We start from the raw sequence: 14,350 nt of genomic DNA, 5'->3' as shown, positions 1-14,350 counted from the left end.
AATACACATAGATACATTATTATATATTCATAGGACACATAAATTGCTACCCACTTCATGCACCTTATGTAATTAAATCCAGCCAATATCTATTAGGCCCTCTCCTGGTAGGGATGAGTATTTCCTTCTCATGAGCAGCAGGTCAGTTGATGTGGGACATTCCCTGATGTATCCAGTTGGCATAAAGCCCAGGAATATTGTCCACTTTGGGGGAGGGGTCTTTAATTGGTTAAAAAAAAAAAAACAATAGCTAGACAGCCAACGGCAAGGTAAAGGAGGAAAAAGACCTTTTTCAGTGCATGTGGAAAGCCTCTTGGGGTTCAGTTTCTTGGTGACTAATATTAGTCGAATCAAATAGAAGATGAGTAAAATACATAATAATTTGTGCATCCGATATATACATGGTAATTTATTATGTATCTCTTAATATAATACAGTAGGTCTTTGATGGCGGGTAGGTCAATCAGTCAACAAGCATTTATTAAGCACCTACTATGTGCCAGATATTTTGTGAGGTCCTGAGCCTACAAAGGCACAAAGATACAGTACAAGTACTATAGGAGATCACATTCTATCTAGTCTCATGTGTCCATAGCACCTTAAGGTTTACAAAGGACTTTCTTCTTAACAACCTCAGGAAGCAGTGGGACAAGACTTATTAACTTTTTTTTTTTTTTTTTTCCCTGAGGCTGGGGTTAAGTGACTTGCCCAGGGTCACACAGATAGGTGTTAAGTGTCTGAGGCCAGATTTGAACTCAGGTCCTCCTGACTTCAGGGCTGGTGCTCTATCCACTGCCCCATTATTAACATTTTTTGAGGAAACTGGGGTTCAGGGAAATGAAGTAACTTGCTGATTGTAAATTTATGAGATTTGAATTATAGATAAGAATTCCCACATCACTAAAGTAACAGATTCATCCATTTGGCTGATTTCCCTTTGCTCTACAAGAAAAGGACTGGGAGAGGGACTTCTGAATCCCTCTGAATGAGAACGGTAACTCACTCGCCGTTGGCTTCCAGCTCGCAGATTTCAAAGTACACCAGCAGGTCATATTTGCAGTGACAGGGTCCCGCGGTGGGCCGGGTGAGGGTGCTCAGCTTGGTAGCGGGCACTGCGGAGAGCCACAGAATGAAGATGTATGTTACAACCGAAAGCTTACAAACACTTTTAAAGCCGGGAGCTTCTCTCAGCGTCCCCCAGAAAAGGAAGAGAGAAAGCAGGATTAGTGGATGCTCCCACAGTATGTGGGGAGAGAAAGGCAAAGGCAAAAAGTCAGGGAGTTTAATGATTTGAATCATTTATTCCATGCATGCTTGTTAAATGCTGCTATTAAGTAAGGCCCTGTGCTAAAGACTGAAGTAGAAATCAAAGTACAGAAGGCATGGGGTTCCTGTCCTTCAGAGAGTTTACAGCCCAAGTCCTTGAAGGCCTGCACCATTAACTGCCTCCCCTAAGCCTTCAGCTCCTCCTCAGTCCTCTGGATCCACTCAGAATAGCCCACTACCACTCTGTTCCTAGAACGTGGCGCATTAATATCTGTAGCTGGAACTTGAACTGACATCAACCAATCAATTATCAATCAACTAAGCAATGTCCATTAAGCACCTACTGTGTGCCAGGCATATGTGTACATCCAGCTCCAATCTAGAACCTGCTGAATTTTCCACCAGTTTTTTCTCATTGCCTTTCCATGGAGGCCTCAGCTTTTCTCTCTAGACTTCCCTGGCTTTCAAGAACTTAAAAGATCCCAGGATGCTCCAGTTGGGTTTAAGATTCAGGGTCACAGTCCCCAGTGTCAGAGGCTTGGGTGGAGGGGAGACTAGTGCAGGGGTGAGGAATCACTTGGGGGAGGTCTAGGGGGCACAAGGGAAGAAGGGTGCTTCAGGGCACTTATTGGGGACACCTTCAGACTTGTCACCGGATATACAACTCGGGCAGCTCCTGGGCTGAGTGTTGGGTGTCCCACTGGACTTTGGCCCAGTTCAACAACTGAGTTTGGGGTCAGAATCCTGGTCTGCTGCTCCCTACCTGTGTGACCTTGGGCACTCAGTTTATCAGGTGCTTGATTCTCTCATATGTCAAAAGGGAAAATTGGATCTCTGTCATTTTAAATGTCATGATTCTTTCAGTGCCGCTGGACAGACAAATATGGTCTGCTACAATGGCCTGCTTCTCATGAGACCCAGGAATAATCATAGGGGCAGGAAGGCACCCTTCATATCAACTGACCTAACCTGCCTCATTTGAAATAGAGGAAAATCGAGGCCCAGAGAAATGAAGCAAGCAATAAATAGCAGAAGTGGAGTTTAAATCCAGATCCGCTGAGCCTAGGCTTTTATGCATGGCTCAACTTCTCTCTCTCCACTTCTGGGTGATGTCAAAAACTCCTCACCCCTTTTGACAGACTTAAATTTGACTGGAGTTGGCTGCAGGAAGTCAAAGCTTGGCCAAAATCCTCAAATTTTCTTTTCTTTTCCTTTTTTTTTTCTTGAGGCAATTGGGGTTAGATGACTTGCGCAGAGTCACACAGCTAGGAAATATTAAGTGTTTGAGGCCAGATTTAAACTCAGGTCCTCCTGACCCTGACTTCAGGGCTGGTGCTCTATGCACTGAACCACCTAGCTGCCCCAGATCCTCAAATTTTCTATTATGTTTCTGACCACAAATTTCACAGCCAAACCTTCACCTTGGGTTGAGGATACAAACACAGGAGAAGAAAAGATGGCCTGTGTTCATACAGTCAGTCCAAACAGCTATCCCTGATGATCCTGGCATCTTTTAGGTCACCAGGCCCTCTTGGAGAGATTCTCATTTGGGAAGGAGCTTCCTGGCCAATGGGGACCCATGTGGAGCCTTACTTTCTCCTCCAGGCCCCATGGAGGGTGATTGAGATGTTATGGGAAGCAATGTTCTTGAGACAAGCAGGTTCAGTCAAGTGTCTCTGTGCTCTTCCTTCCTATCTCCCATCTTGCTATGACTAGACCCCAAGAGAGAAAGGGACAAGAAGAGGTTTTCTCTGAAATCCATCCTGTCCCTTTCTTTTCTGAGTGGGCCGATGTCTTCTAGTGACTGTGTGACAAGATCAGGGAGAAAGAACGGGAGGCTCTGGAACAATGAGGAAGGATTGCCAGGAGAAAGATGAGTTTGAAAGTGAAACTTCAGAGGGGCTTGGATGAGGCAGAGTAAGGCCCCTGGCCTTGGGACAGCCACAGTCCATTCCCAAACACTATATATATATGTATAGAGACAGACACAGAGAGAGAGAGGGGCAAAGAGAGAGACAGAGAGATAGAGAGAGAGGCAAAGAGAGAGACACAGAGAGAGAGAGAAAGGCAAAAAGAGAGATAGAGAGAAAGAGAAAGAGAGGCATAGAAAGGGAGGCAGAAGTATACAAAGAGAAGCAGAAAGAATGAGATAATGAGATATTAGGTTCTTACTAAGTGCTAAGTCAGTACTTAATTCTCTAGTTCGGGCCTTTAAAGGGAGTTTTACCCCTTTGAACTTCTTGGGAGGAGCTTAATGTTTAAAAGGAGCAAGTTCATTGGTAGAAGTAATCTTCCCACAAGCCCTTGTGTTATCCCACACCCATTCTCTGGGAGGATAAAAGAGGGCGGCACTTTGGAGGAGAAGGAGTCTTTAGGTCAGAGTTGGTGGGACTCTCTACAGGAAGAAGAATCTGGCCGAGAGATTGAGTTGAGACAGCAGATTTCCTCCCAGAGAGCAATCGGCAGTTTCTGGAGACAACAGAACATTACATATTGGCGCCCAACATGGGTGAGGACTTTTGCTTATCCTGACAAGGACTGACAAGGACTTATTCTGAGCCTTTCAGAGGAGCTAGCCGGGACCTTCACATTTTGGCACCCGAACAGGGAGGAAACAGGAGATGGAGGAAAAGGAGGAACAGAGAGAGATGGAGATTAGGGAGAAATATGGGAGAAAGAGACTCAATGAGAAGACTAGACAGATGCAAATAAGGGAAAGGAAAAAAGAGAAAAAGGAGAAGAAGGCATGGAGGGTTTTGAAGAATAAATGAGAAGAAGGGGGAGGAAGAAGGAGGATGGCCAGACGACTTCATTTTGTGCTTATATCCCAGAGCTAGCTACACCTGGAGATGCCCCATCCATCTCAGAGACAAGCAAGTGGAGAAGAGCTTGAGAATTAGTGTCTGACGATCATTTCTGTCATTTGTACTCCCAGAAGTCAGTGAGAATGGAAGGAAATGGATCCAAGATCAAGAACCGGAAGAGAAAAATCTGAGGCATCAAAACCCATCCCCATCCCAGGAGAAAACTCAGAACCTTGGAGTGGGAAAGGAAGAACAACTCAGTTTAGTCCCAATGGTATTGAATGAAGGAGAGGAAGAGGGGAGCAATAGCAAACACCCAACAGTTCAAGAATCAGTTTATCAGTCTCCACCAGGGTTGGACTACTCTTGAAGACAAGAGACCATTCGCCAACAGAAGAATCTTATGTTATGGTACTTTTTCTAAGAGTCAGGGTTGAGAAGAGAGGAACCAATAAGCCCCCAAAGGACCACCTGAGATCCTGACATCCCCGACACCTGTCCGGTCTGCTCCATGAATGTAGTCCAACCCTGATTTCCACCTACCCTGCCTCCCAATCACTGCAACAAAACCCTTCCCAAGAAATGTTCATGGAAGGAATCGCAAAGCACAGAGATCTCTTCCATGGCTCATTGAAGGCACCAACCGGGTTTTTGAGCCTTCTTCACAACCCCTTCCATTATAGGCTGTAAAGGATGAGCCATGGACCCTTTGCCCTCTCTCAGCAGCAAGGAGGAAGCCATGTTCATAGCTATGGAGGCGTGCCCAGAGAGCACACTCAGCACGCGCCTGTCCAGTGTGCCTGGCATCCAATGCTCAAGCAGTCCCAGGGCCTTTTCTTCATCTTGTGTGGAAGAAAAAATAAAACAAAATAAAAAAAATCCAGCCAACATTGTTTGACCACAGCATGGGTCCCCCACAGGACATGTGAGAAGGGGGGGAGCATTTTGGGGATGCTACAAAATTATAAGCAGAACAGAGGCCATCTTTTACTGAGCCCTCTTCTTCTGGAGTACCAACTTGGCAGCCTGAGAAGGTATTTAAAGAAGTACAATACATCCAAGAAGAACCTCAGTCTTTTTTCCCACCCGAGTCTAATCTTGTACGTCTGCAAAAATATTACATCTCAAAGAAAACTAGATGGAAAAGTTAGTGTCCTTGCAGAGGGGCTGGTATCCTGGGTTCCTAATCTCTTCTCTCTTAACCAACATCTGAAATTTATAATAGAGAATTTAATATTCTCTGTCTACCAAATTATGTCCTATTTCTGATGGATGCACACCCTGGTAATTAGGCAATATCTCCTCAGAAAAATCCCAGCATGCCTTTTTCGGGCAAATGAAAGATAAAATCATTTGCTCCTTGACTATGGACAGCAGTGAAGCTTTCCAATTTCTCGGGAAGCTGATTATCATTGTTTTGCAGTTGCTCTACATCTGAAATCCACCCTTTGCCTTCCAAATAGCTGCTATCACCTGCATTGGAGAGAACCTAAAGGAAGTCATCCTAGTCTTGGAAAACTTTCTGGAAAACTGAGATTTGTGGTCTTCTCATTTAGAGATTCACCTAGGAAAGGGACTCATTTAAGATGCACTTCTTATGGGGCAAAGAAAGCCAAGCTCTGATATTCTATTTTCAGATGGTCTTTATCAGTTTGCTCTGATTTTAATGAAGATCACAGTCTTAGTGATCACTGGGATGAGATGGAACCATTCAAAGGGTATATGGTCTTCTACTGGACACCTAATATTTCTTTTGGAACAATAAATTTGGAGGGACAAACTTTGCCCAAGCTAGAAAACTATCCATCCTGGATTCTTCTCTCCTGAACAGCTTCCCAGTCTCGGCTGTATTTTTTTTTTTCATACTGGCTCTTCTACATCCTTTCTCCAAGAAAACACTTTTAGAATAAGCAAGAGAGACTAAGGTGTTATGCTAGAAAGGTGATCCATGAAGTGCTTTCTTTAATCCAAACCCCCAATTCCTGTCTCACCATGTTAACGAACCCTTCATAATGGGGAAGCAAATAAGCCAATAGCCTAAATGTCTCACCATATTCCCCAAGTCCATCAGTTATTCTTTTCTGGAGCTGGTGTCTCACTGTATGCCCCAAGTCCATCAGTTACTATGTCTGGAGCTGGATGTCTCACCATATTCCCCAAGCTCATCAGTTACTCTATCTGGACCTAGATGTCTCACTGTATTCCCCAAATCCATCAGTTACTCCATCTGGACCTGGATGTCTCACTGTATAGCCCAAGTCCATCAGTTACTCTGTCTGGAGCTGGATGTCTCACCATATTCCCCAAGTCCACTAGTTACTCTATCTGGAGATGGAGCACCATGTCAATCAGTCAAATGATAATAATGCAATTCCAAATGGGTTTCTTCCTGGGAAAAAGCTACAACGTGAAGGCTAGTTGGACTCAAAATAGAAAGAATTGGAGGAGGCTGATCAGGAATTGGGGGTGGTGGTGAATGGTACCAACCTGGTTTAGAGAGCGGCATGACCCTAGGGAAATGGCGTCTCGAAGGTCGTAGAGGACTGTGGACAAAGAAGAGAGCCACATGAAAAAACATAATCTAGAGATTTGAAAGAAAATTTCAGCTACTGGCACAGCTTAAATATCTCTAAGGATAGGGTATCACAGAATCACTGAATTTGAGAGTGGGAAGGACCTTTCTGGCCCTGTGGTCTGACCCCTACACCAGAGGAATCCATACTGTAATATGCCCAACAAGGGGCCATTAACACTAGTCCTGCCATCCTTGGACCTGCATCGCCTGCTCTGCTAATGGAGTCTAACCCTGAATTCCATGTATCTTGCTTCTGTATTGACATATTCATTGGGATTCTGCACAAAGACCCCCCAAGGAGGGAAATCCCACTCCCTCCTAAATTAATTTGGGCCACTTTAGGACAGCTTTCATTGTGAGGAGGTATTTCCTGGTGTCAAGCCCAAATTGGCTTTTTGTACCTTTTGCCCTTTGCTCCTGGTTCTGTTCACTATCACTAACAGTCAGGCTTAGAAACTGATTTATGCCTAGGGGCTTTATTGTCTGCTGCTTCCTAACATCAAGAGCATTGCTTTGATTACTTCCATATGAGAATTATGAAACAATTCCATTTATTTTCTTCAAATGTTTTTCAAAATATTTTCTTTAAAGAATTCGATTTAAATTAATTCAACTCATTTCAACAAACAGCAGAAAATATATTGTATTAGGTACTGGGGACAGAAAGGCAAAAATCAGACAATCTCTGTTCTCAAGGAGCATGTGGATATGTGTGTGTGTGTGTGTGTGTGTGTGTGTGTGTGTGTGTGTGTGTGTGTGTGTGTGAATATGTGCCCATATCTATGTGACAAAGTGTGTGTGTGTGTGTGTGTTCACAAAGTGTGTGTGTGTGTGTGTGTGTGTGTGTGTGTGTGTGTGTGTGTGAATATGTGCCCATATCTATGTGACAAAGTGTGTGTGTGTGTGTGTGTGTGTGTGTGTGTGTGTGTGTTCACAAAGGCAGCAAAGAACATCAAGCTCAAAGAACAGCTAATAGACCCATTTGGCTACAATGTCTAGAGCAGTGTCTCTTCAGTCTGAACAGCCACAGTTCCTTCAATCGATCCTCGTGACACGGGTTCAAGGCTCTTGGACATTTGGTTGAGAGGTGCAAGCAGACTTACCTGAGAACATCCTTGCACAGAGGTGGGAAAGGATGCTGCTGGTAGTGGCCGAAGACCTCAAATACAATTGGCTGACTCTTGATGTATTCGACAAAGGATTTGGTCACCTCAACTGCAATCTGGCATGGGGATTGAGGGAGGAGAAAGGCCATAGCATTATTGAAGACAGAGAGCTAAGAGGCATATAAATCACTGAGTCCAGAGGATGGAGGTTGGGTTATCCACTGTGAAAACTAAAGTTATCCCTGTATTTTCATTCTCTAATCTTGACCTCTGTGAGGACAAGAGACCCAAAATGAAGCCATCTGGAGCCAAAGATCCACAAAAGCAAGGACCAGATCTCCTTAACCCTCTGCTGACATGGCTTAGCTCTTATATGCATTATAGCCCATGAGCAGTATACTCAGTTATACTCTAGTTTTTTCTTAGGATGTTACAAAGTGAGGCTTTTCCGCCCACAATGCCTGAGAGCGCGATACTAATACGATTACCACTAGAGATGCTGATTGTGGTGGTGATGGTGGTGGTCATGATGGTGGTAGAAATAGGGGTAGTGGTGATGGTGATGGTGATGATGTTATGGTAATGATGGTAGTGATGGTGATGATGGTGGAGGTGGTGGAGGTAATGATGATGTGATTGTGATTATGATGGTGGTGGAGGTAGTAGAGGTAATGATGATGTGATGGTGATGGTGGTGGAGGTGGTGAAGGTAATGATGATATGATGGTGATGATGGTGATGGCAATGGTGGTGGTGTTGATGATAGTGATGGTAATGGGATTGTGGTGGTGTTGGTGATGATGTTGATGGCAATGGTGATGGTGGTGGTGGTGGAGGTGGTGGAGGTAATGATGATGTGATGGTGATGATGGTGATGGTGGTGGTGATGGCAATGGTGGTGGTGGTGATAATGGTGTTGTGATGGTGATGATAGTGATGGTAATGGGATTGTGGTGGTGATGGTGATGGTGGCGGCAGTGTTGGTGATAACAATTGATGTTTCTATATAAAATACTATGTAAATATGATCAAATTTGGGTCTTACTTCTCTAGGCAGCACATACTACTGGTCTCATCATACTTATTTTATAGATAGGAAATGGGCTCAGACCTGCTCATGGTCACCCAGTTTGTAAGTATCAGAGAAAAGGGTTGGGATTATAGCTTTTTTCCTTGCTCTATGCAGATAGGTTTTCTCCCCATTTTCTCCCCATTTTTTAAAACACAAGTCTCCTTTATAAGAATTCATACTTCAGAAACAATTCCCTATGATTAGGGGACTGAAGAAGGCCCAATAGTATCACTACATAAAGGATGCAGTGGAGGCAGCAAGGTGGTGCAATGGGTAGAGCTCTGGTCCTGGACTCAAAAGACTTGAGTTTGAATCTTGCCCCAAATACCAGCTGCGTGACTCTGAGGAAGTTACTTAATCTCTTTCTGCCTCAGTTTCCTCGTTGATAAAATAGGGATAATATTACCTCCTCCTCAGAATGATTGCAAATCATAAATAATGAAATAGGGTAATGAGATTAAAAGAGATAACATTTGTAAATTGTAAATTGTAAATTACGCAGACCTTAAAGTACTACGTAAATACCAGTTATTACTGGCATTAGCTGTCCCTGTAACAAATGGGACAGAAGGAGACATGTTGACTCCTTTGTCGGGCACAGCCTGTGGAGATGAATGCTCAGTAGGGTAGAGGAGGCCGGAGGTCATGTCGCCTTTGTAAGTCCCCACCCTCATGCACCCGGACAAGGATCAGTTGCTAAGACAGCAGTGGCAGCCTACATTCTGGACATGGTAGAAACCAAGGGGTGGCCCTCGGCCTGTATTCTTCAGTGGCTCTGTGGAAAAGGCCTCATCGTGACGGTGGATAAAGCTGCAAGACAAGAGAAAACAATTGGTGGTTACAAAGTGGTCCTTCTAGTGGTGTGGATCCTGGGGGTCTCACCCGTCAGCTCTGGGCAGTCACACAGCCACTGGGGTGAGCCAAGATTCGAATATAATTTGATCCAGTTCTGCTGCTTGCTGCTAATTTTAGCAAACCATTCTTTGACAGATGAAAAACCAAACAGAAAAGAGCATTCTATTGGCCGAAAGGGCATTGTCTTAAACTACAACTGGATCTGATTAAAGGGGAATGATGGGCGTCTCTCGTTCAATGAGTTTAGAAAATCTAGGTCTCAATGGCCAACGACCGATTTCATTTGATTTTTCTCTACAGATGATGAAACCTCATAGCAGGAATTTGGGTTTTTTTCTTCTTATGAATTCATAGATCGACAAGTTTTTATTAAGCACCTCCTATGTGCCAGGCCATGAGCTAGATGCTGGGGACACAAGTGCAAAAAATAAACTAATTTCTTCTTGAAAAAAAGCCAACGTTCTAATGGGGAAAGACAATATGCATGAAATGAATATAGACATCACCCTATGAGGGGGAGATAAGGAAGGAATCATTCCAGACCCAGGGACTGCCCAGTGCCTTTGCACTACACGCTGATGGAAGAGGAAAAGTTGCATGTGAGGGAGGAAGAAGCAACAGTCTTATATCAAATTCTCCTACACACTAGACTCAGATTCTTGGCTCCATGATGGAAAGAAAATGTTGAGAGAAACTGCAAAGAAGTTCAGTCTTGAAAGGAATCCCAGAAACTGGTTAGGGCTCCAAGTGACCCTTAGGGGTCATCAGCTTTTTCATGTCATAAGGTAGAAGCTGAGGCAGAGAAGTTAAATGGGGTGCCCAGGTGTTGAGTTTAAATTTGAACCCAGCCCTTTGGGATTCTGTACTCAATGTTCTAGCCACAGCGCTATGTGAAGGCTAAAGAATTAGGAGGAGAGAGGGGGAAGTAATGGGAGGACAAGAAAGGGAGGACTCACTTGAACTGGCAGAAGATGTCGGCGTACTCCGCAGAAATGCTGGACGCTTGCAGCACGGTCACGCGGAAGGTGAAGATGCTGCCCAGCTTCAAATGGTCCAGGGCAGATTCCAAGGGGCCGTCCATGACGCTCTTCTCAGGGCTGTCCAATAGCAGGTCTTCGGGAGTCACTGTGTGGCGAAAAGTCCCAGGGAATGAGGGTACACAATCTCCTTGAGAGGTCTCGTCCCCATTCCCTGGACCCAGGAGGGTCATCCCTTCCTCTGCTGCCCCCAGACTCAGTACAGAATGGTTCCTCCAGGCACGGATTGCTCTTTCTCCTTGTCTCTGCCTCTCGGAAGCCCCTCCCTGTCTTTGGGTCTCAGATCCAGGGCCAACAGCCAGAAGAGACCTTTTCAAGTCTGTCCTCCAGTCCTTAGCACTCCCTAACATCACCTTGGGTGTCTGTGTTGGCTCGTCTGTGCGGGTTGTTTTTATCTCTAGAGGATGCACGTTCTCTGGAGGAAATGACTCAATTTGTCTTTGTAATCCCAGTGCCCATCACAGTGCATGGCATATGGGAGACACTTGTGGATTGGGTTCCACAGGTGACTCGGTGACATTTCAGGAGAAGAACTTTGGAGAAGGGAAGGGTTCCCCACTTTCTTCTCAGGAGCTCTTCATTTGGGCAAAGTAAAAGCTACAAATGGGGTGACTGCTTCTTCCTTTAATCTGATGGCACAGGAGCTAACATGGACTGACCCAAGCTCCTAGAGAGGGAAGTAGTGATCTGCTGGGTTCCCACCAGAATTGGACTAACAACAGCTGAATACTGAGGTAGGAAGAGATCACGGAGGCATTGATGATGGGCTAGAAGTAAGCCATCTTAGGGCTGGAAAACCAGAGTGAGCCAGTGTATGCAAGGAGAGGGAAAGCTTCAGACAAGGCTCTCAGCTAATGCAGCAAGCTCCATGCTGCTCAGTGCTTTGAGATCCCCTCATTCTTGGGAGTTATGCTGTTTCCCTGTCAGATTGGGAGCTCAATGGGGGCAGGAATCATCTTTTACTTTTCTTGGGTCCACAGTGCCCAGTACACTTCAGGCACCTAGAATTCATTCAATTGATGCTATTGACTATTGTGGAACTGCCCTCACCACTGCTCAGTGCCCATATCTCTGACTGTAATTTCCCAGGGAACCGGGGTAGCAGGGCACCTGAACCCCCTCTTTACCTGCACAGGTGTTGTTGTTAACTTCATCAGCAGAGGGTCCAATCTCGGTGACCTGTCCCTGCCCCTCGACAATACGCAGCTCTTCCTGCGAGGTACCAGAACGGGACATCCCCACTACTGGGCAGGACTCAGATTGGAACTGGAAGAGACCAACACAAGGAGGGCAGTGATGGGGACAGTAATGAGCAGGGGGAACCTTGGGTCATTGAAGTCTGGGTCTGAAGTCAGGAAGTTCAACTCCCATCTCTGATACTTAGTAGCTGGGTGACTAGGGAAGCATCTCTCAGACTCAGTTTCCTCATCTGTAAAATGAGACAATTGAATGGCCACAATGGACTGTGCTGATGGCTCCTATAGCAGTGGGCTTCACACACATGATTCATTTGAGGGGTATTATTACCCCATTCTATAGATGAGGAAACTGAGGCTCAGTTAGTAAGTATAGCGTTAGAAGTAGGATTCAAATCCAACTCTTTCAGACTCCATCATCTCAGGCTGTCCCCTATAGTCCATACAATACTCCAGGAGGGCTAGCTAGTCACCCACTCCCAGAAATGAGCCTTAAGTTTTGTTCTACTGGCCTGTCTTCCCCTCATGTCCTCCCTTCTAAAGCATCAGGGGTATCTTGAGGTGGGCAGAGCCTGCCCTCCCCACCTCCTTCAGCCACCCCCAGTGTGGGAGGCGGAAGGCTGCGGTGGAAATAACGTGATCTGGGAGCTGGTTCCAAATTGGTCCCTGAGTCTCTTCACGTCCCAGGGCAACTTCCTCTGAGAGCCAGCCATGGCCCTTTGGGGCTGGCTTGAGCAGATTGTTCTCTTCACTAGGGGAGGCCCTTTGCTAGAGGATCATCAGCCTGTCCCGGCCAAGCCCTGGTCAGGCCTGGAGGCCCTCAGAGCCGAAGGGATGCCGTGGCTTTAATGCTGGCTGTGGAATAAGGAGGGAGATTCAGGCTCAGAGCAGGGGCCTGGGAGGAGCTTTTAATAAATGAGGAGGTTTGAGGCCCTCGGTCAGAGCCCGTTTCCTCTGGATAACCTGGATAACCTCTGTAGGAATGACTGTCAACTCGGTCACTGCTGCAGAATTCAGGAGACAGCACAAGTGCAGGACAATTGCAAGGGCAATTTCTTTTCTTTTCGCTGAGGCAATGGGGTCAAGTGACTTGCCCAGGGTCACCCCGCTAGGAGGTGTCTGAGGCCAGTTTTAAACTCCTGACTTCAGGAGGGGTGCTCTAGCCACTGCACCACCCAGCTGCCCCCAACGTGGGTCATTTCTTAACCAAGAGTGAGGCAACATGGCGTTGCGCTGGGATGTCAGGGAGGGAGGAAAGGGGACGCAAGACATCCCAACAAACAGCTGCTACTTCTGGATTGTTACATTGTTACAAATATACACAAAGTATATACTATTACAGTGCAACAATGTTATAATGATACATTGTAATATACAATGTATCATTATAACATTGTTATGTTACAACGGTGGCTACTTTGTTAAAAGTTCATACACAGCGGCTACAGCCTTTCAGAATCCCCCATAAGTGTATATATGTGCACGTGTGGGATGTTTATATTGTTGTTGCTCGGACCAGCCCTGAAAGTGAGAGTGAATGAGTTCCTTTCATCCAAGCTCTGGTAGCACAGACTGGGAATTGTGGGAGTGGGGGAGGGGGAGGTCGGTGAAGGCTTCACGGAGGAGGTAAAAGTTGAACCGGACCCGGGGACCACCCGGAAGTCACAGGAGAGGGAGGAGCACGGAGACGCATGGGAGGAGCAGTGGGGCGAAGCCTGGGCTCCTGGGAGTGGGGGGAGTCGTAGGTGCGATGGGATGCAGTTGGGGAGGAGGGCCGCCAGGGGGCGCTGGCGCGGGGCTGGGTTTCGTACCTTTTCGAAGTGCTGATCGTCAAAGGAGATCTTGGCGGTCCCGGACTGCCGGACGCCGGAGCCGTAATCCGGGGCTTCCTCGTCCGCTGCAAGGAGAAGGAAGGCGCGGCCGGGCGTGTTAGCAGAGCCCAGGAAGGCGCTAAGGGGGTCGGGACTGTTCGTCGGGGGAGGGGAAACAAGCCAGAGGCCTCGAGAAGCTCCCAAGGGCCTGTTCCCTGAAGGCCTCCTCTGCCCGCCCCCCCCCCCCAAAATCTGGGCTCTTCTCCAGTCAAAGGGGCCAAAAGCAAGCTCGTTGGGAGCCCTAACCACTAACTCCCTTCCCTAAGCTCTGCCCTTCCAGGAAATGACTTTTAAGGCAGTCTGGGTGATGTGACAGGACCGTGCCCCCCTGATCTTTGGGGGGAAGGTGGACCTGAGTTGGAAAACCTTGAATCTGAACCCCTCCCGCCCTTTGGGAGCATCCCCACCTTCCTACTAGATTCCCAGGGGAAACTCCCACAGTAATCCTCACCCACAATTCATTTGGAGATCTTGGCCTGGGGCATAATCAGCACCCATGATTGACCTGGACATTAATCCCTCAATTCATCTGGAGATGGCTCCCTAGCCCCATGTGGAAACCTAAATA

General features: G+C 46.4%; 1 protein-coding gene across 1 annotated transcript in view; it reads right to left on the bottom strand.

Moving 5' to 3' along the window:
* The window catches only part of KIF1A (kinesin family member 1A), a 163,993-nt gene that overhangs the window by 39,478 nt on the left and 110,165 nt on the right, over positions 1 to 14,350 (bottom strand). The window contains 7 exon segments of the mRNA XM_074297991.1: positions 1,004 to 1,112; positions 6,558 to 6,613; positions 7,749 to 7,867; positions 9,543 to 9,633; positions 10,635 to 10,803; positions 11,843 to 11,981; positions 13,723 to 13,808. Of these exon segments, the coding sequence (XP_074154092.1) occupies positions 1,004 to 1,112; positions 6,558 to 6,613; positions 7,749 to 7,867; positions 9,543 to 9,633; positions 10,635 to 10,803; positions 11,843 to 11,981; positions 13,723 to 13,808 (769 nt within the window).

This window comes from Sminthopsis crassicaudata, chromosome 3, assembly GCF_048593235.1.
Source record: "Sminthopsis crassicaudata isolate SCR6 chromosome 3, ASM4859323v1, whole genome shotgun sequence".
NCBI lineage: Eukaryota > Metazoa > Chordata > Mammalia > Dasyuromorphia > Dasyuridae > Sminthopsis > Sminthopsis crassicaudata.
The sequence above is the reverse complement of the archived record's forward strand: the minus strand, read 5'-3'. Positions and strand labels throughout refer to the sequence as shown.